We start from the raw sequence: 23,498 nt of genomic DNA, 5'->3' as shown, positions 1-23,498 counted from the left end.
TAAATTACTTATCTCTGTGTTCATTTTAGTGCAATTAAATCTGTGGTTTGTACAAACACATTATCCTACATTAAGATAGGCACTAAACAAAAACAAAAAGTTTAAAACACAATTACTATTTTTTTTAAGGATGCCTCAACATTGGGAAACACTGTTCTAGACAACCTACAACCACACACGACCTCTCCACCAAAGTCAGCTCATACATGGAGCTTCATCCAAAGTGTTTCGTCTCTTTATGTCTTTAGACAAAGACCGTACTGTCATTTTTCCCCACTTTTAAGTTTTTCTTGAATTATACCAACTTGTTACCCTTGTAATATAACAATAACTTCAGCTAGCATTACATCAATAAGATTTGATTGAGTTATTTTGCTTACATATTTGACTGTCCAGAACTCCTTGGAAACAAATAGTTCATTGAAGTAGAATTAGATAATAAAACCATTTATATTGACTAATATGGCACACATACTTGGTCATGATAAATAGCAGGAAGGAACAAGAAAAGGATCCTTGTCTTATCTTTCTTGTTCTCTCTTCCACACTGACCTGCCATTGTGTTTATCCTATTGTGTATTCCTTTACTTGTTCCTGTCTATATAACACTTGGACATTAGTAACTTACACTGCTACAATTTTTTATGTTGATTTTGTGTGATCGTAATGTTACCTTCAATTAGGCATCATTAGAGTTCATTGCTGGATGTGGAATAAGATGGGAAAATGTCCGTATAGAATTTAATATTGTATGATTTTGGTGTGAAAAATATTTTTGGTGACGCATTTGGTGTTTACCCATCAGAATTAAAAATTAAACTGTAAGCTGCCCAACAGAATTACAATTTCTTTGTCGTGACACAGTAAATGGTACCTCAAAGTCTTCTTGTGTTTGTAATTGTGATTTTAACTCTTCTGTGGGTATTAGTAATGTGTATCATATACTGAAGACTCCAAGGAGGCAAATATTCCAAATGGATTTTGACAGGAGTTTGGTAATTTCTTGGCATTGTAAGATTGACTCCTATATGCATTTTTCGGTGTAAAAGATGCCTCGGTTATTATTAAGTTTTTTCCTACATTCTGCACGACCAATGTAAGACCATGATCTCTGAATCTAATTGTAAGATAATTATGATTTTTATCATTAAGCAGAGCAAGTAGCAGAAGAAGAAATTTGCTATTTATGATATTGTCTTCCTCTGGGAATGATAATTGTCCATATATTATCTGTGTTAAGTTGCTGCTTTTCTTGTTATACATGTTTACTTAGTCTGTCATCTTGAAACAAAAGCTGGGGTCTATTTGAATCTGTTTGTGCATAGAGAAATGAGGCAAACGGACTTGTACAGCTTCTTGATGTGCTGAGCATTTGTGAACATATTAGGTCATGCTTCAGCAGCAATGTGTTAACTCTATTAAATTTGTGGTCGTATTTATTTTGATCATGCAAGTATCTATGACGTGTATTTCATAAGACTAGTTTGGCATGAATGTGAATTCTGAAAACACACTCAACCAATGTTATTGAATACTTCATTTATGGACACGTGTGTTCAGTATTGACTCTCAACTGGATAGTTGTATGTTCGTTTTAAGTTTTGCTGTGTATTTTTCCCACAGTCACAGTGTGTTGAAGAATATTCGTGTAAATCCCCTTTTCAGGTTGGCTTCATCATTTGCCCACTAGTATATATCCTAGCTCATCAGTGAGGACATACGCTTGCGGGGTGTGTTCTAAAGTTTTCAAGCATCCTCAGTCGCTGCGACTCCACTACAAGGCTCACACTGGTGAGACCAAGTGTCCTATTTGTCCAGCAGTCATGTGTAGGAAGTACGAACTAAAAGTACATCTCAGAAAGCTACACAACATTGTATAGGTGTAAGCATCCGATTAATAAAATTATATTGATGATATTGTAATGGGGTGTGTCTGTGTACTTCAACCCTTGTGTACATTCAAGAAAACCCTAATGAAGAATACTTAAAAGTAGAAGGCATCTTTACACCATGATCCTGAAGGTATGTGAAATTATTGTTCATTGCCTATGTCTACATTTATTTTTATGTTGTATTCTTATTATTTCTATACTTAAGACTTTGAACAGTTTGTAAGGTATTCATTTTGGATCTTTTTGTATTAAATAAACTTCTGTGGTTTTTTTTAACCAACAAAATATTAACTCTTCTGTACATCGATGGATTTATGCAATCTGTTTTGTGATATCTGTCGAGATTGCAACAGAAGATGAAAGAAGACTTTGAGGTAAGAGAATATTGCTACCACTTAGTTTAGATCTAAATATGTTTGCAGAATATTGAATCAGTGACATTTTACAGTAAACTTTTGAGTTCTTTTACCATTACAGGCACTGGTATTGGCTCCCATTCCGATAGGTATTCAGTCAGAGAAGCCAATCTTATAGTCATATCTTGATTTCTCCTACAAGAAAGAAATAGCTGTATTGAAGGTACGTTCTGGGTCATCTTTAGCTATGTAGAAACATGTGGCATATTTAATGGAAAGAGAGTTGTCATTTGGATTGGAGTGGCCCAAAAATCTTCAGTTGTGTAAATATGTTGTACCTTTATGGTAAACCACATGCTTTAGTTGAAGGACAGGGGACTATGCTTTTTTTTTTTTTTTTAAATATAGAATGAATGATATGAGTAATTTGAACACTTTATTCAACATTTCCCCTGGAATACAACAACTTTAAATTGCTATCATTGACCTATATATAAGTTTATTAATAAACTTGGCCCACTAGACACATAGCCCTTCAAATTTATTACTCATCTTGTGCATGCTTGTTCAAGTGGGCACCATGAGATTGTAGCATGAACTTATCACATTTATATTTATCTATGGGCTGTTTTTTCATTTATTGTTACATCTAGTAGAACTGAAGACATGTGGAATAAGGTACAGTAATTGTAGTTGTATTTCTTAGTGATCTGTTTGAAAGGCAACAGGATATGGTGTATGATTTCCGTGTATGATGTTTTTCCTACTTCCACAGCTTCTTGTAGACACTCTGTTGTCTTTTGTGTGTTGTTAATACAAAGATTATTGATCCTTTTTAGGCAGTGGAGAAGATGGACAATTATGGAAGATGGATTACTACACTTCACCCCATGAGAAGAAGTTTGAGTTCCAAGATGGGCTCTATTCATGTAAAGTTTGTGGCAAGTCTTTTCGTCGCCAGAACTCATGTTACGACCATATGGCCTATCACCAAGGCACCTCTACATGTACAATTTGTAATTGTGTGCTCAGTCGAAGGGGCAATATGAAGCGACACATGCGTGTTGTTCATGGAAAGGAATAGTCTCATCTTTGGCAATCGTAGTTTGCCAGTCAAACTTCTTCACAAGTCAGCTCTAAAACGTGTATCTAGATTTATGTCCTATTATAATTAATATCCTGAGATTCTTGTTTTTTGAAGAGAGTTGTCTTCTAATTACATCACTTAGTATTACATAGGCTGATGATTCCTGGGAAGGCTTATTATATTGTAATCTGTATGCTGGTTCCTATATGGCTGTCGCTTGAGAGGCCAGTATGAGTGAAACCATTTTATGCGTAGGGGGCATAACATAATAATGTTCTCATTTTATACTTGCATGTTTAAGTAATTTTTGGTTGAACAGAGTATTAATGAAGAATATTACATTACAGTTTTCAGTGTGTGTGTCCTTGATAGACATTATGGGATTGTAATGAAGTGTTTGCTGGCGAACCTAGTGTTTACAGTGCAATATGTCTTCTTGTATGGGTTAGAGCAATTTTGTTACTTTCATTGATCTGTCTCAGCTTTATCCTTGGCTTTGACAAAATGAAAGTGACTGAGGTATGAGTGATGCTAGTAATGCCATTCCTTCTGCAGCCAGTCCCTGCTATGAATGGCGTGAAAATATTGCTCATAGAGTTGGTTGGTGCATGCATTTCAGTGGGCTTGGCAGACTGATATGTAATAGCAACTTCTGGCTCAGTGAGGAAAGCAACGGGAAACTACCTCAGTCATTTCCCTAGTACGCCTCTTCAGTGATGCCTAGGCCATCTATGACAGCTGATGGCAGAGCTGTTGAGGATCCAACCAGCCTTCAGGCTGAGGACTAAACATACATACAATGAAGTGTTAAAGATGACTTTTAGCTTTACTCATCAATGACTGTTCATACTACAACAAAAATGCAATAAGTACGGTTATATGTATTACTAATTTAGGACGTCCTTTCAGTAAGTGCCTGAAGTAAAGTCTTTCAAATAAACATTTATTTCTTAATTCAACAACCTCGTGAAAAATTAAGAAATGAATAATACTGCAATCTTTGTAGAGTAGTCACTTGTAATTAGATAAATTATTTATTATTTATTATTTACAAAACATGTCCTAGGTGGAAATAAAAGGCCTGAGAAAATTTTCCACTTGCTACAAAAAGACAAGGGTTTGAGGATGTATTAAAAACTTACCTGCTGATTCACAGATGTACGTGATGGAGAGATTAATAAATTATTAATATTATTTATTATTGGTATATTTCATCATGCTGCTACTTTCTTTGTCATGCTTATCCAGGGAGCTTCTGTGTCCAGTGTTCTCCCTAGAAATTTTTGTCAGCTGGTTGGCAGGAACGAGTAGCCGAGCGGGGAATACTTCATTAAAAATAAAGAATATGATAAAATTTCAGTTTATTCCCCTCAGAACATTAACAGTAATACCAGACAGGTAAACATTAACAGCTACATTGAACTATTTTAGTGGTGTTATCACTAACAAGACATAACAGACTATTATGAACTTCTAGTGGTCTACTGCTTGTTCATAATAATGTAACACCTGGGCTTACTGCTCAGTTGTTGTAGAGTGCCATATGGGTTTGTGTTGTCATGTGGAATAGAGTGCTCACATGCGATTCCATGCTAATCCAGACACCGATCATGCACGACAGTACATCGTAGTCAAGCTAAACATTTAAACTCCGATGACTCAATTATGTATTAATATTATGTAATTACTGCATATCTTGGGTATATCAGCTGGGCAATCTGTAAAAACAGCAGGACGGTGCACCCATTAAAAAGGTCCTAGGGAGAACACTGGCGTCAGGCTGTGGATCGTTGAGCTCCATCCACTTCATATGTAATAAATTTCATATTGATCCTTATTGACAAGTATTCATCATATAATAAGATTGGAAAGGGTCCACCTATTCTATACACTTGTGTTAAAATGATATAAACTATATTATCATGTAAACATCATACTAGTTAATTTCAACCTTACATTACGAGGTCATCCTCAGTCATTGCATTAACCATAAATTGGCATTGAATAAGTGGACCCTTTCCTATCTTATTATATGTTGGCTCCATCCACTTCACACACTTCCCTGGGGACACGAGATCTTTGTGCTGAGCCACTTTAATTCTTCATCTAGGCTGTTATTTTGATGGACTCACCACACCCAAAGGCATTTTATACCTAACTGCCAGGTTTCGATGAGGGAGTAACCCAGTGCAGACAGGCATTTCATCAAATTGTTTCAACAAAATAGACTAATTATTTTTATATGCTTGTGATATATCTTTAAGGCTTTTTCCAGAGATTGAACAGAATTTCTACATTTTTCTCATAGATACATATTGGAATAAATTTTGATCAGAATATCATTGTTTTCGTGCACTGAATGGCCTCTTCACATGTGGAAATTTTGCTTGAACACCCTCTCATTAGACTGCTTCATCTGCCACTTTCTCCTCCCTGTTTTTTTTTCCTCACACCTCTGCATTCGTTACTGCTAGAATGGCTCTAATGTGCAAAATAGATCATCTCTTCAAATTAGACCATTGTTTTATTTTGATTTATTCTATATGGACAGTCATTTTCCCTAAACCACCAGACCTCAGTGGCACATAGGTAGGCTAGACATTGGTCATCTGTTCTCACAATAGAAGGTTTGATCAGATATCATATTAATAACATTGTAGTCATTATTACTTTATCCCTAGTTTCTGTATTAATAAGGCGCTCAGTAATGGAATCTACCTTAAGTTGCTTTACAGAAAACTCGGAAGGAAACCCTTTCATCTGTAAGTGTCCAGTGTGACTGAGATTTGGTACAACGATTTTGGTAGGAATATTTTATTAGCCATGTTAATCATATATTTAGTACCGGTGTGGGTATGTCAAATTTTGCTTGTGTAAGCACCTCATAGACAGGAGTGAGCGGTGGGATGCAGGTAAAGGCGGTGTGGCTGGCCATTTCATGTGCTACGCTGTCGCGCTTTCTTTCTCGCACACACGTTACTCCCCTAAACTCGGCTTCCCGCAGCTCACTCCTGTCTATGTGATGTTCAGATGAGCAAATTTTGACACCCCAAAACAGGTGTTTATATATGCGGTTTTTTTTTTTTTTTTTGCTAGTTGCTTTATGTTGCACCGACACAGATAGGTCTTATGACGACGATGGGACAGGAAAGGGCTAGGAGTGGGAAGGAAGCGGCCGTGGCCTTAATTAAGGTACAGCCCTAGCACATGCCTGGTGTGAAAATGGGGAAACCACAAAAAACCATTTTCAGGGCTGCCGACAGTGGGGTTCGAACCTACTATCTCCCGAATACTAGATACTGGCTGCACTTAAGCGACTGCAGCTATCGAGCTCGGTGCTAAATATATGACTGGGCATCTGATTTTGATATGGCTGAATAAAACATTCCTACTGAAATTGTTGTACCAAATCTCACTCAGATTGGAAACTTACGGATGAAAGAGTTTCCTTGTCAGCCTCTTTCATAATATTTAAAACCGATACAGATCTTGACTGTGCATAAAAGCTACCAAAATTATTTCTGTATTCACTGTCATAGATTGCATTGAAAAGTGCATTAAATATGTAGATGACATTGACAAGTTCAGCATATTTGTAGTTTACCCACCAATGTCTAACTAATATTTATGGCTGGATAATATTTATTTTTCATTTATGGTTAAATAGTGTACTGGTACCAACCAAACACAAGCTCCACAATGTGATCACAAGCTAACTAGGACTCAAACTTTAAACATCCACTTTAAACTTGCACTACACAGGGTAATGCTCATACATCCATTATTTTTATTATGCTTATTATTATTATTATCATTATGTAAACTAAACTGCTGTAGCACCCAAGTAGCATCTAGAGCTTTCTGGACTTCCCAATGCATTTACACTTAATTCACTGTTCTGGAACACAACTATCAAAAGAAAACTGATTGGGCGCCAGTGTACTTCGTGATACACAATATGATACACACCTCAATATCGCATAACATAAATTTCAACATGGGACATACACTGTTTATCTCTTCTTATTCTCAACCCGCACAGAATTTACATGTCTTAATATCAAGCTTAATACATTAGCTGGTATGACGACCATTTCTACCAACACTATATTCGGACTTTCTCCGTCCTTTGTCATGCCAAACTCACTGTACATATATACACAAAACCTTAACTGGAATTTGTATGTAATCTGGCCAGTCTGAATAATGGGATCACTAGAGCCCGGATTTCCATGCACTATCAAATCTCAAAATATGCATGCATTCATGCACTATCATATGGCAAAACATGCACGATAAACTGAAAAATATGCACTATCAAAATTCAGTTCCTTTTGAAACATTGTACAAAAACTGCAGTAAATTCTCCAAATTGTCTTGATTTAAGCTCATCCGTTTATCTGTCAGCACATTCTTCAGCACAGAAAATGATCTTATTACATCACAAGAAGTGATGGATGCATACTTCAATGAATACATTTGGACAAAGTGAAGTCAAGTTGTGCGTCTTTTGCATTTTCACCACAATACGTCTTTTATAAGCTTGACGAATTCAAGATCAGAATTTGAACAAATTAATTTGTTCAACTTATCTGTAGCTGCCGCAGCTACTTCTCCATGCGATGATTGCAGACACATTCGAATGTCCTCAATAACTGGTAACGATTGCCTGCTGCGATAACAGAGACGTGTGACGAGTGAGAGTTCCGAGTAGGAAATTCCAGGATAACAATGGAAGAGAGTTCAATGCAAAACCAGAGTTTGTAAGTTGCTATCTCAGTAACGCAGGGTCACAGAAGTGCGATACAAGTTTCCTTTTCTTCGTCTAACATAGACAAAAAATGAGCCATCAATGATTAATGCACAATTTACGGTTCAATTTATTTATTCCTAAGAAATAGAGATCGACGTGAGGCCTTCTGACTTACGTCATTGTTTACTCAAGCTACAGATAAGAAAGTGTTTGGTTAATTGGATTATAGAACCTGTAACGTATGTAGGCTACTAACTTTGGTTGTCACATATGATGCCAGGAATACATTCTCTCCGTCTCTCAGTAATAGACATACTATAGCCTATAACGTGGAAAAATTGTCCCAAATTCTGCAAACTAACATTCAGAAAAGGCACTATCATGCAAGTTAATATATATACATCAAAGTCAGAATAAAAGCCATATTATGCAATATTAAACGTCCAAATATTCGCTCTTAAATTCAAAATTATCCAAATATGCATTATGCATGAATTTTCTCCTAAAAAGGCCAAAACATGCAAACATGCAGGGAAAAGGAACAGTTATTTGGAATTGTTAAGCCATAAAACGAATATTTGCGAAGTTTGAGAAGTGTACCTAGTGTATTTAAAAACATGCATTTGCATGGAAATCCGGGTTCTAGGGATCACATACCTATGCAGTATAACTCTTGATTGATGTTAAATACCACCATACATCGTCTATACTCTCCGATAACTTAGGTGACAAATTCTTGGTTTGTTGTTGTATGTTGAAATCGTACTCGCATTGTATTCCGCCAATTGTATTGGCGTAGCCCTTCATAGAATAAACATTTAGCGTAGATATCATATGTAGATCTCTAACCCTGCAGTGCGTCCCAACCAGACATCCATAGACGAGACAAATCTCCAAGAGATAGAAACCAGCATACAATGTGGCTAATGATTTTCTGAGTACTAGCTAATCACAATCTTCCGTATCTGTCACATGTGGCACGGCATTTTTGAAATTGTGAGGCTCAACTTTGGCGCACTGACACCTTGAAAACTGTTGCGAGACAAACCAACATCTTATCCAACACTCTGTTAGTTTCCTTGCTTAACAAAGATTTCCCGCTTTCATCTCTAGAATGCCACCAGTTTAATACAGAGTTCTTACACTGTCCAAACAATGACTCCCATACATCAATAAATACACACAATATTCCTACAATGAAATATGTGATACAATACAAAATGAATATCTAACCTATAACTAGGCATAAATATAGACATAAATACAAACTGACTTGACGTGAGGTTGAAATTTTGTACAATTACAGTAGTAAGTACCTTGTTTAAATCATGGAGACCCTGCCATCTTCAGAGCTAGCTGCACCCAACTTATGGCTGATGAACAAATCCAGTTCCATAGAAATAAGGTGACATCCAAGCAAGCTTGTCAGTGTGCCTTCCTTCTGTGCACTGTGCAGTAAAATGCCACATGATTTGCTATCTATGGCAGATTGCATCCAAATCATCACGTTGATGCAACAGAACATGAGACAAGTTGACGTTTCCAACATTGCTCACATGCATGAAAGTGTTGCCTCCATATTGTGAAAAGTTACAAGACACCCATTTAGTAGTAGATCGGCATTGTGCGGGCCATCCTCTTAAAACTGCAGCATATCCAGGTCGATATATACGCATATCTGCTCATAGAAATCCTACACCCGCAGCTACTACTTTACACCATGAGCTTCAAGACGCCTAAGGTGTTGCTTCAAGTACCCAAACTGTGCATGATAGACTCCATGATGGGGTGCTGTATTTAAAAAGGCCCCTCAGGACTCTTCCACTTTGACAAAATCACAGGCTGCCTCGCGTTCAATGAACTAGATCAGTTATTCTGGTTGGCTTTTTTCAGAATGTGCATCTTTATTGCCTCTTTTATATTTAATGATTTTCTGTAATTTTATTATGTGTGATAATTTTAAGACATGATATCAGTGGTCCAGAACATTGTTCACTGACGAAGTGCAAATTGGTTTTTATGCAGATGACCTTTGCACATATGAAGGGCAAGAGGGGAACAGTGCAATGAATCGTTCTCGGTAGAACATCACCAACTCATGTTCGACCGCTGTACACCACTGGTTCACATTCAAGGAAATGTGACTGCCGCAGTGTGCAAACGTAACATTCTCTGACCCATAGTAAAGTGGTTTCTCAGAGACTGTAGGAGATAGGTGTACTGTACAGGACAATAACACTTGTCCACATCATGCAGCAGCTGTTAATGGATAGCTGCAGGGACATGGGATCTGCAGAATGGATTGGCCAGCGTCTTCCCTGCTCATGAAGTGTTCAGACGAGGCATGAATAGAGGTGTTGATTCTGCCATCCTGGAGGTGGAGGTCGTTGTCAAGAAAAGTGAGAAATGTGGGGGGAGATCTGCTAAGGAAATGAACACTGTAATTAAAGTTGAAATTGTGTAGGAGTGAGTCAATTAAGCTTGCTTCATGGTGCCACAGGAGAAAGGTTTGTAACTCTCTTGAGTTCCCCCATAATTCCTGGCACCACTTAACCAATACTTTTATCTTTGTGTCTAAGCTGTCATACTTTTTTTTTTTTTCACTTAAACCCCATCATTATTTCCTGTACTGAAAGAATGTCTTTTTGTTTTTACCTTAGCTTCAGTGAATTGATGTTTTCATTTAATGTCAATGTCAAAAAGAATTTTGCCATGCTACTTATTCACTGTTAACCATACGACAATGATAATAATATAATAATAATAATAATGGCGTGTGGCCTCCGAAGAGGCCTGGTGCAGGTCTTTCGAGCTGACATCGTATAGGTGGCATGCACGTCTGTGAGAATGGGGCCCTACCTATAATGAATTCTAATGCTGAAGGTGGCACACACATCCAGCTCCCGAGCCATCGGAATTAACCAATGAAGGTTACAATCTCCAACCCAGCCAGAAATCTAACCTGGGACCTTCTGGACCAAAGGCCAGCGTGCTAACCATTTAGCCACGGAGCCGGACATAATAATTATAATACCAGAAAAATTAACCAATGAAGGTTAAAAAAATCCCCAACTCAGCCAACCTGGGTCCCTTGGGACCAAAGGCAGCATGCTAACCATTTGACCATGGAGCTGGACACCATACCAAAATGAATTGATTTGTTAAATTGAGTACTCTCCATTAATAGTTTGTACTAGCCAATTTGATTTCACTACCACCACCACCACCACCACCACCACCACCACCACCACCACCACCACCACCACCACCACCACTGCTGCCACCGCCACTCTCTTACTACACCGAACAGCAATTGGTGGCATATTTGCTTTTTTCTTAATCATGATTTCCTGAACTCACCTTTGTAATGTATTTTATGTATTTGTTAATATTGTTTAAAATTGTAGATACTCTTAACAACTGTAAAAGCATTTATGTTAAATTTTTGTTTACATGCTCCTGATAGTTGTAGAAATGTTTGAACATACTTTAATGAAGCACTCATCTGAAATGAAATGGCGTATAGCTTTTAGTGCCAGGGGTGTCAGAGGACAAGTTCGGCTCGCCAGATGCAGGTATTTTAATTTGACTCCCATAGGCGACCTGCGCGTCATGATGAGGATGAAATTATAATTAAGACGACACATACATAATCTATTTTGGATCAAATTCCCAACCCTGCCGGTAATCGAACATGGGACTCCTGTGACCAAAGACCACCACTGGACCGCACTATTCTTGTGCTTCTTCTCTCCACACTAGTCCAGCTAGGAGTGCAATGTGTCTTTAATTATGGCACACTATGGTGACTTGTTCACCAGTAACATTCCATTGCATCCTTCCCGGTTACACCACCAACTTTAGCACAACTCTACATGTAGTCTATAATTTTTATTATATTGTATTTTAAATATTTTGGAATTAATCTAGGAGATGTTTAATGAGCATTAGTGAATTAATAAATTATATAATTTAATGGAATATGAACTGTTGTGCTTTACTGATACGTGATTTAATTTAGTAGAGTGAATAGTGGGGAATCTTTCAGGTATATGTTATCATTGAGGTTATTCTTATTGGCTTTCTTTTCGTAATCTGTGTATTTCTGTTGCCTCCTTTATGTTTGATGATGATTTTTTTTTATTATTATTTTTTTTTATTTTTATTTTTTTTTAACGTTTGATGTGTGTACCTGGTGAGAAAATTGTTTTCTTTGGCCAATATACGAGGGGGGATGAAATATAAACAGGATTTTATTTTTTATTTAAATTCATTTATTGAAAAACACAAGGCAATTACAATTTATTTTTCCACATAGTTTCCTGCTTTAGAAATGCATTTGTCCCAGCATATGGGCAGCTTTTTGATGATATCATCTTAAAAAGAACAGGGTCATGTCACCAGCCAGTTGTGCACAAAATCTTCCACATTCTCGTCATCTTCAAATCGTTGCCCTCCTAGAGCTTTTTTAAGTGGTCCAAACAAATGGAAATCTCAGGGCGATAAGTCCGGGCTGTAAGGAGGATGATCCAAGTGTAGTCCAGTGCTTTTCCTGTAGCTTGGAGACAGTTAGAGCTGCAGTATGGGGCTGCGCGCATAGTTGTGGAGGAGGATGACCAGTCGAATCGGTTGGTCTTGTCTTTTGCGGCGATATACAACCCTCGCCTTGTTCAACAGCTCGCAGTAGTATATATATATATCGTATGGCTTTACAAGTACACAAAAAAAATATCAAATGGAAATGTCCAAATTTGACAACCAGTCCAGAGCACTCGGAGTCACTTGATGTAGAAGCCTGAGATCACCATTAAATGCTCGAAGTGGGCACTCCTTAACGATGTGTTCCATTGTCTGCTCCTCCGCTCCACAGTCGCAGTCAGCAGACGAACGGAAACCCCATTTCTTCAACATGTAGCCACACCTCCCTTGACCCGTCCTAATTCGGTTCAGCTTCGACCAGGTTTGACGCGGCAGTTGGAATCCTTCAACCTTCTTTGTTGGATCTTGAACCAAGTGAGCGTTGTTGGGTGGATGTTCATGCCAACGCTGTCGCCACTCAGAGGTCTTGTCGAAAGAGCTGATACTTTTAAAATCAGTCCAGGGTGGTTTGCGTGATTTCAGGTGAGTTGTTGGTGGGTGTTGTAGGGCATCGTACAGGGGAGAGTTCTTATGAGAAGAGATCTTCTTGAGCAAGTTTACCCTAGCTGCTTTCCTCCTTAGATCTGGCGGGGCAATATTAGCTAAGACAGGTAACCACTGAATGGGAGTAGATCTGACAGTACCAGTGATCACTCTCATGACTTCATTAAGCAGCATTGATTGTGCGTCGCTCATGCCCGTCAATAGTCGTCAGTAATGTCTAACTGCACGAATGTTTTAGTTTGTAATGCTAATCTGAGAACGGAGATCGTGTTGCTGATTTTTCACATGTTCTCGTCCTTCCTTGAGCTTTTATGCCAGGCAAACACACACGTCCTTGACAATGTTTAATCACCATTTGTGCAGTCAGTCTCTGGCAAATTTCTGCTACTGTAACTTCTTCACGAGCAAGAAAGTTTATGATTATGCGTTGTGCAGTGGAGGGGTGCACCTGTTGCTCTGATATCATGGACGTTATTGACAAAACAGCGGGAAATATCTAACAGCACGCTCTCCCCACTCCTAACGGTCCTGCCTAAGTATAGCAGAAGCTTGGGGCCAGTCCTACCAACTGTTGATGTTCACGAACAAAAATCCTGTTTATATTTGATCAACCTTCGTACATAGCATTATAATTTGGTTCTTGCAATTAGTTCATATATATCTGATTTGGAAAAATGTTCTTTTTTTTTTTTAAATATAGATTGCCTTTACTAATTTGTTTTTGTAATGTGGTGTTTGTTATGAATGCTATTTTAAAACCTTGCTTTTTTAAATACGTTGGCTATTTTGTACATACAGTATACTGTCTTGGGTGGATGGTTATTTTCCTCTGATTTCTTTTGTTATTTGTATTTTGTTGACCGAGCTCGATAGCTGCAGTCGCTTAAGTGCGGCCAGTATCCAGTATTCAGGAGATAGTGGGTTCGAACCCCACTGTCGACAGCCCTGAAGATGGTTTTCCGTGATTTCCCATTTTCACACCAGGCAAATGCTGGGGGTGTACCTTAATTAAGGCCACGCTGCTTCCTTCCCAGTCCTAGCCCTTTCCTGTCCCATCGTCGTCATAAGACCTATCTGTGTCGGTGCGACGTGAAGCCAATAGCAAAAAAAATGTATTTTTGTTGTTAAAATCTCTTTTGTATATTGCTTTGGTTATAGCAGTTCAGTCCTGGTAAATTGTTTGTGGTCGGCTCATTAGAATTGTAGTCCTGTGTGTGCTGTTTGAGTGGGTTTTCTGTATGGTTTGTGTTACAGTTTATCTTTATGCCTACTGATTGTGTTGTCTAAAAAACAGCAAAAGTACAAGGATTTTTTTTTTTTAAAGGAGCACAGGAAATAATACAGGCGGTTAAAGAATGAAGTAAATAGAAAGTGCACAGCCGATAGGGAAAAATGGCTAAAAGAGAAGTGCAAGGATGCTGAAGGTTGTATTGTTATAGGAAAAGCAAGTGCTGCAAATAGGAAAATCAAGGAACTCTTTGGAGAAAGGAAAACTAGGTGTATGAATATGAAGAGCTCAGATGTCTAACCACTTCTAGTGAAAGATGACAGCAACATATTCATCAATATTGTATCAAGGGAAAGAAGTAGATGATACGGTTCTATAACAAGAAGAAGCTGTTCATGCTGATGAAACAGAAGACCCGGTTCTCAGGTCAGGTGGAATTCAGCAGAGCTTTGAGAGACCTAAATAGGAACAAGGCACCTGGAATTGGTAACAGAATTACTTTCTACCATAGGAGAAACTAGCATGGTGAGGTTATTCCATTAAGTGTGCAAGAGGTATGACACAGGAGTAGTGCCATCCAATTTCAGGCATTGCTGTTATACCTATTCCTGGACGGGTTGAGGCGCTGGCCTTCCCCTTTTGGCAAGTTCAATCATGGCTCAATCTGGTGGTATTTGAAGGTGCTCAAATATGTCAGCCTCTTGTCGGTAGATTTACTGGCACGTAAAAGAACTCCTACGGGACAAAATTCCAGCACCTCAAAATCTCCAAAAACCATAAAAGTAGTCAGTGGGACATAGAGTAAATAACATTATTATTGATCTGTTCCTGAGAAAGCTAGTGCTGACAAGTATCAAAACTACCGCACCATTAGTTTAGGATCTCATGCTTGCAAAAACATTTATTATTTACAGACGAATGAAAAAGCAAGTTGAATTTGAGATGGGAGGAGATCTATTTGACTTTAGCATAAATGTAGGAACACATGTTGTAATCATCCTGATTTTTAAATTTATTTTTTAAGGTCTGATCTTAGAGGATTAAATTAAGAATGACAAAGCCCTGTACATGGCATTCATAGACCTAGAAAAGGCATTCACTAATGTTGATTAGACTTATTTGAGATTCTGAAGGTGATCAGGATTAGTTACTCAGAAAGGAGGATTATTTACAATTTGTATAAAAATTGGTGGCTATGAAAATGAAGCAGCAATCCATAAAGGAGTGAGTCAATGCTGCAGTTTGTCCCCTCTCTTTTTCATTGTTTATATAGAACAGGTGGTAAAGGAAATCAAAGAGGAATGTGGAAAGGGAATCACCATCCAAGGAGAGAAAATCAAAATTCAGAGTTTTGTTGATGATTTTATTTTATCTGAGACTGCAGAAGATGTGGAGAAATTGCTGAATGGGATGGACACAGTTTTGGAGAAACAGTACTAGATTACAGTAAATAAATCCAACACAAAGATAATGGAATGGAATTGAACAATATCAGGTGATGTAAGACACATTAGATTAGGAAAAAGTAGATGAATATTATTCTTTGGGTAGGAGAGTAACAAACATTGGCAGAAGTAAGGTAGTTGTAAAATGCACACTACCACAAACAAGGAAGAAGTTCCCTTAAAACATTTGTATAGGAATGAGAAACATGTTTTTGAAGACTTTTGTCTGGAGTGTGGCAATGTATGGAAGTGAAACAGGACAATAACTAGCTCAGGGGAAAAAAAAAAAGAAAAAAGAAAGGAGAATGGAAGCTTTTAAATAATGGTGTTATTGAAGAGTGGTGAAGGAGAAATGGGTAGATCAAATCACAAATGAAGCTATATTGAATCAAATTGGGGAGAGGAGAATGATTATGAAGAATTTGACCAGAAGAAGAGATAGAATGATAGGATACATCTAAGATACTCTGGAGTTGTTCAGTTGGTTTTTGAGGGAAGTGTAAGCGATAAGAACATTGAGGGTAGACAAATGCATGAATATGACAGGCAAATTAGAGTAGTTGTAGGCTGTAGTAGTTGCATAGAAACGAAAAATTTAGCAGATGATAGGGTGGCATGGAGTCTGCATCAAAGTAGTATATGAACTGATGACCAAAACATCATCATTCAGAAAGTAAGGTTTTGTAGTAGCATTCTAAACAAACCTCGTTGCAAAAACAAATTAGTAAACGCAATCTAAATTTTTTTTAAAACTATTTTTTCCAAATCAGGAATATGTAAACTCAAATGCCAAGAACCAAATTGTAATGTGCTTATATTGGCCAAATAAAATATAATTTCCTCACTGGGTTCAAAGAACACACAAATGCAATTAGTTGCAATAGGCACTCAGCTTTCTGTGAACACATACATGACAAAGTCCTCCTCTTCACAGACATCAGGACAGATCTTAAAATATTACACCTAGAAAAAAGAAATTCATTCAATATAACAATAAAGATACACACCGTGAATAAAGCCAATCAGAATAACCTCAACAATCAGACACGCCTGAAAGAATCCTTACTATTTACTAAATTAAATCACATATCAATAATGCATAACAGTTCTAACTATTAAATTATATAATTTATTAATCCACTAATGCTCATTAAACACCCCCTAGATGTCCGGCTCCATAGCTAAATAGTTAGCGTGCTGGCCTTTGGTCACAGGGATCCCGGGTTCGATTCCCGGCAGGGTCGGGAATTTTAACCACAATTAGTTAATTTCACTGGCTCGGGGGCTAGGTGTATGTGTCGTCTTCATCATCATTTCATCCTCATCACAACACGCAGGTCGCCTACAGGAGTCAAATCAAAAGACCTGCATCTGGCGAGCCGAACTTGTCCTCGGACACTCCCGGCATTAAAAGCCATACGCCATTTTTCATTTCATTTACCCCCTAGATTATTTCCAACAAAACAATTTAAAATATAATAATAAAAATAAGACTACAAGTACAGTTCTGCAAAAGCCTATGATGTCACTGGGGCATAACTTAATTGAAGTTACCAGTAAATAAGCCAGCTGGGATGTCGCCAAGGACGACGCATTGCACTCGTAGCTGGACTAGTGAGGAAAGAAGAAGCACTAGACGAGTACTTCATTAATATAAGTTCAAACATTTCTTCATTTATTAGGAGGATACACAACTTTAACATAAATGTAGTTACTTGTTAGTACTATTCATCAATTGGTAATAATGATAATGGCCCTAGGACAGAAATGAGCCCTGCAAGATCAACCAAGGAGCCTGGTTCATTGAGGTAGAAAATGATCTGTAAGAGGTGGGCATCACACATGATGATATCCTGGAGCACAACCGACTTGGGAAAAAACTTTTCAAGACCTCAAGTGTTTCCAAGAAAAGCTGAAGCTGTGGACCAGAGCAAGAAGGCAATGACATCAACAACAAATGCAGGAGTACTAGGCAAATGTTGAAGCCCAGGGAAGGAGAAAGTTGAAATGACATGGTCCTTAGTTGGCCGAAATGACATGAATAAAGAATAATAATAATACTAATAATAACAACAGAAAAGAATTTAGAGCCGAGTGGACAGCATCAAAACATTCCAGGAGAAACGACCAAAATGTAGACCCAAACTGGTCATATCTGAGGAAGAAAGGAAGATCAGAAGTGAAAGGATGAAGAGGTTCTGGGAGGAGAAGAAGAAAAAGAGAAAGCCTTAAGTTCAATGCGGTCCATAGGCGGCCAAATTCGGAAACAAGAAGAAGAATAATAATTAAAAGTGTGATTTGATAGAACCTGATGTTGTTTCAAGAATGAAACTTGTCAATCTCTTTTTAAATAAATGATACTAATTTCAGGTGTAATCTGATATTAATTTTTTTTCCTCACATATTTTCTTATTTTATTTATCCTGAATTAGTTTTGACAGATTGGAGCACCTCACAGTTATAGATTACAGCAATAAGTTGGTCTTATGTTCTCAGATTTGTAGTTATGATCCTGGCTGTAATTGGTGACCTTTATAAGGATGTGTAACCATGACAACTTCAGAGTTCTTGACTTTAGTCATGTTAAAGAATTTATGAAGGACAAAATTTTATTATATACCTATTACAGATTTGGTCAACTCTATTATTGTGACCTCTAAACAGAAGGGTATCTTTCTTGGTTCTGCCTGGCTAAGTGGTTCAGGCTGTAGAGTGCTGATGTTCTGACCCTAAGTTAGAGGTTTTGACTCTGGCTCGGTCCAGTGGTATTTGAAGGTGCTCAGTTATGCCAGCCTCATGTCATGTAGATTTACTGGCACATAAAAGAACTCCTGCAGTCAAAATAAAGGCATCTCAAGGTCTCCAAAATCTGTTAGTGTAGTTAGTGAAAGATGAAACCGGTAACTTTTTTGCAATGTTAAGTCCCTTGTTTAATTAATGATAGTATAGTAGAACATAAAGGTGAACAGAAATACATCATTCTCCTCTCTCCAATCTTCATTCTCTCTGCATTGTAAAAGTAGTTTTTAATAAATACTTTTTAAACCAGCCATCTAGACTAGAGAATTTGTCCAATTGTATAAATTTCTGCTTGTTCCACATTCTGCCTGGATAAGTTTTTCTATGTTAACGTTATATGAAAGTAGAATTCAATGAGAAAGATAATAAAGCTTAACATATCACAGCACAGCAAATAGTTTTCTTTTCAAGTTTTAATTCCCGTGTTGCACTGTGTTGTCAGATATTTTGAGGGATATGATTCAATGTAATATTGTTTATTTTTGAAAATATTTTTTTCATTTCTTCTGTGGAATTCTTGTATTTGAGATTTTAGAAAGTTGTTTTACTGCCAAATGCTATTTATTGTGTGAGAAAAATGATAAATTTCTGTTTGTAAATTATATATTACAACTATTATTAATATAGTAAATGTGTGTTATTTTAACTGCCAAATATTAATATTCATATTTAGTAGGAAATATTAATTCTCTAATGACCTGAACATGAATTGGTAGAGCCGTACTCTGGCTATTCTGTAGTTACATAAATAATTAATTTGGCATTGTATTTAACTGATTCATTTATTTAAAATGAAATTTATCAGAACTAATGCATGCAGCAGATTGTAGCTTCCTATCAAAAAGTGGTACTCTCATTATAAATACAGATCATAATTTGTAACTTGGATATTGTTATTATTGTACCTTTTTTTCCTATGTTACTGGTTGAAACCCTCTCTTACAACTTGTTGGACAACCTGGTTTTACTGCTAATTAAATTGAGACAGACAACAAGAATCATAAATTATTATTATTAACATTTCTATAGATAAGGTAAGAGCAAGATCTGGATTAAGGTAAGAAGTGATTAAATTGTTAAATACTGATCCGAAAAGTCTCACATCATAGGAGAAAGACCAGAATGTATTAAATATGACCCGCTCTAGGTTTGAAGTATGCTTGAATGCAGAACTTTGTATTGTTATGTGGCATTCTTCCTCAACCCACCTTCATAAATGTCTTGTGTCACGAATCTTCACCCTGTAGACTTGGGAATTTTAGGTTGATATATATATATATATACATATATCATCAACAGTTATTTTCCCAATTAAAGATGATCCAATAAAACATAATATACAACAAATACACCTTAAATAACACTAATTTCCTAAAATAATAACAAAGTTCAAACTAAATCTAGAGACCTTTATATATGCATATTTACAACACCTTAAATAAATAAATAAATGAATAACTAAATAAATAAAACTAAATCTCCTTAAATAATTGATATTATTAAACTACAGATAGGGCCTTACATTCATGAGGTCAGTAGGGCTCGTCTGATTTTAGACGGGGGTGAGTAAAAAAGGTCCACTGATTCACCCACCTCATTCAGTGATGTTAGTGCTCTCACCAGCCATGAGTTAGCCCGAGCCACAGTTCTCACTTTAGGCAGTATTGTGACAAGGAACATGTAATGGTATCAGTTCCAATAATGCTGAGTAATCCACTCTATTCGTCAGACACTTACCAAGAAAGAGAGCATTGGCACATCTGTGGCGTGAGTGCAATGTCCTTATGCTCGTAGTCTCACAAAAAGACTCGTAATCGGACGAAGAGTGAGAAATACCCAAACCCTTGTAGCTCTGATCCATTTCATGAACCTTATTTGGACTCTTTCCAAGTTTTGTATTAAATACTGCTGAAAGGGTAGCCACACCTCGCAACAGGTTTTTTTTTTCTCTTTCTCTAGTGGGTTTGCGTTGTACTGACACAGATAGGTCTTATGACGATGATGGGATAGGAAAGGCCTAGGAGTTGGAAGGAAGCGGCCGTGGCCTTAATTAAGATACAGCCCCAGCACTTGCCTGTGTGAAAAATGGGAAACCACGGAAAACCATCTTCAGGGCTGCCGACAGTGAGATTCGAACCCACTATCTCCCAGATGCAAGCTCACAGCCGCGTGCCTCTAACCGCACGGCCAGCTCGCCCGGTAACAGTATTCTAATGATGGCCTGATTAGAGTGCAAAACAAAGTTATTAGAGTTCTAGGAGAAACAAATTCGGCACAATTTCTTTTCAGAAGGCCAAGTAATTTAAACACTTTCCTAGAAATCTTGTCTAAATGTTTCTCGAAGGAAAGACCGTAACAGTTTGAAAGTGTCACACCAAGATCCTGTATTTCATTCAAACGAGCTGTTGGAAATTGCATAAATGGTACCGAGCTCGATAGCTGCAGTCCCTTAAGTGCGGCCAATATCCAGTATGATATAGATGTTGATTCCCATAGGGAATCTGAAATATTTGTCCTGAATGAGCAAATTTATAATACCAATATAAATGGTCCGTTATTGGACATTATAAATTTTCCAGCTAGCTCATTCTTGGTTGCCAGCGTTTCGCCCTCATGTGCTAGGGTGGGCTCATCAGTTGGTACCTAGCACACTTACCAATACGCTGGCTAGTGCATACCGTGGAGGCCACTGCGTAGGCTAACTGGAGCCACCGGCAGTGCCAATGCACTAAGAGACTTTGTCTCATCACTAAAAATTGATGCCTGCTTGGCCATCAGATGATATAGATGTTGATTCCCATAGGGAATCTGAAATATTTGTCCTGAATGAGCAAATTTATAATACCAATATAAATGGTCCGTTATTGGACATTATAAATTTTCCAGCTAGCTCATTCTTGGTTGCCAGCGTTTCGCCCTCATGTGCTAGGGTGGGCTCATCAGTTGGTACCTAGCACACTTACCAATACGCTGGCTAGTGCATACCGTGGAGGCCACTGCGTAGGCTAACTGGAGCCACCGGCAGTGCCAATGCACTAAGAGACTTTGTCTCATCACTAAAAATTGATGCCTGCTTGGCCATCAGATGATATAGATGTTGATTCCCATAGGGAATCTGAAATATTTGTCCTGAATGAGCAAATTTATAATACCAATATAAATGGTCCGTTATTGGACATTATGAGCTAGCTGGAATATTTATAATGTCCAATAACGGACCATTTATATTGGTATTATAAATTTGCTCATTCAGGACAAATATTTCAGATTCCCTATGGGAATCAACATCTATATCATCTGATGGCCAAGCAGGCATCAATTTTTAGTGATGAGACAAAGTCTCTTAGTGCATTGGCACTGCCGGTGGCTCCAGTTAGCCTACGCAGTGGCCTCCACGGTATGCACTAGCCAGCGTATTGGTAAGTGTGCTAGGTACCAACTGATGAGCCCACCCTAGCACATGAGGGCGAAACGCTGGCAACCAAGAATGAGCTAGCTGAAAATTTATAATGTCCAATAACGGACCATTTATATTGGTATTATAAATTTGCTCATTCAGGACAAATATTTCAGATTCCCTATGGGAATCAACATCTATATCATCTGATGGCCAAGCAGGCATCAATTTTTAGTGATGAGACAAAGTCTCTTAGTGCATTGGCACTGCCGGTGGCTCCAGTTAGCCTACGCAGTGGCCTCCACGGTATGCACTAGCCAGCGTATTGGTAAGTGTGCTAGGTACCAACTGATGAGCCCACCCTAGCACATGAGGGCGAAACGCTGGCAACCAAGAATGAGCTAGCTGGAAAATTTATAATGTCCAATAACGGACCATTTATATTGGTATTACAATATCCAGTATTCGGGAGATAGTAGGTTTGAACCCCACTGTCGGCAGCCCTGAAAATGGTTTTCCGTGGTTTCCCATTTTCCCACCAGGCAAATGTTGGGGCTGTACCTTAATTAAGGCCACGGCCTCTTTCTTCCCATTTCTAACCCTTTCCTGTCCCACCGTCGCCATAAGACGTATCTGTGTCGGTGCGACGTAAAGCAACTAGCAAAAAATAAAGAAATAAAAGAATAATAAAAAATAAATAAATGGTAAGGGAAATTTACTGGTTCCAACTTATGTGAAAATGTAATTGCATATCATTTTGAAGTATTCAAACCAAGCAGCCACTTTTTACACCAGTTACTTAAGTCATACTGTAGCAACTTACAGTCCAACTCACTAATGAACGCCTTAAAGATCTTTAGTTTGTCAGCATATAGAAGGCAATTACTGTGTTGTATAAATGGTGTTATATCATTTATGAATATGACAAAGAAAAGAGGACACAGTAAAGAGCCGTGGGGGACACCTGAAGTAGGGTACGGCTTTGACATAATACCATCAGCTTTTACTACACAAACCCTATTAGTGAGTTAACTTCTAATCCACTCCAAAGCACTTCCTCCTATTCCATATGCTGACAGTTTGATAAGTAGAGCATCATGTTGAACTGAATCAAAGGTTTAGGAGAAGTCCATGTAAACAACATCCACTTGTTGCCTCCTATCCAGAGATTCTGAAATGAAATTGATGTACACCGCCATATTGAAAATGGTAGGGCATTTCTGTACAAAACCGTGCTGCGCTGTGTTAACATAGTGTGAAACTGAACTGTACAATCTCTTATACACGATCTTCTCTGCTACCTTTGAAATCAGGAACAACAACACAACAGGCCTATAGTTATCAAACAATATTTTGCCTCCTTTCTTGAAGACTGGTATGGCATAACCTTTCTTCCACT

The 23,498-nt window shown here is 37.8% G+C and overlaps 1 protein-coding gene across 29 annotated transcripts in view; it reads left to right on the top strand.

The window, feature by feature from the left end:
- Positions 1–23,498, top strand: part of LOC136877263 (protein bric-a-brac 2) — a 395,003-nt gene that overhangs the window by 193,948 nt on the left and 177,557 nt on the right. Inside the window, exon 6 of one of the 29 annotated variants that reach the window (XR_010860747.2) lies at positions 1,666–2,471. The exons of 25 other annotated variants lie outside the window; for them this stretch is intronic. Coding sequence is in view for 1 of the 4 variants with exons in the window: in XM_067151146.2 (XP_067007247.1) it covers positions 3,088–3,332 (245 nt within the window). In the remaining 3 variants the exon portion in view is untranslated. Of the gene's footprint in view, positions 1–1,665; positions 2,472–3,087; positions 4,567–23,498 lie in introns of those variants that run through there. 3 more of the 29 variants (XM_067151146.2, XM_067151168.2, XM_067151165.2) reach the window with 3 other exon arrangements.

Source organism: Anabrus simplex, chromosome 7 (assembly GCF_040414725.1).
Source record: "Anabrus simplex isolate iqAnaSimp1 chromosome 7, ASM4041472v1, whole genome shotgun sequence".
NCBI classification, from domain to species: domain Eukaryota; kingdom Metazoa; phylum Arthropoda; class Insecta; order Orthoptera; family Tettigoniidae; genus Anabrus; species Anabrus simplex.
This window is presented reverse-complemented; position numbering and strand designations above follow the sequence as displayed.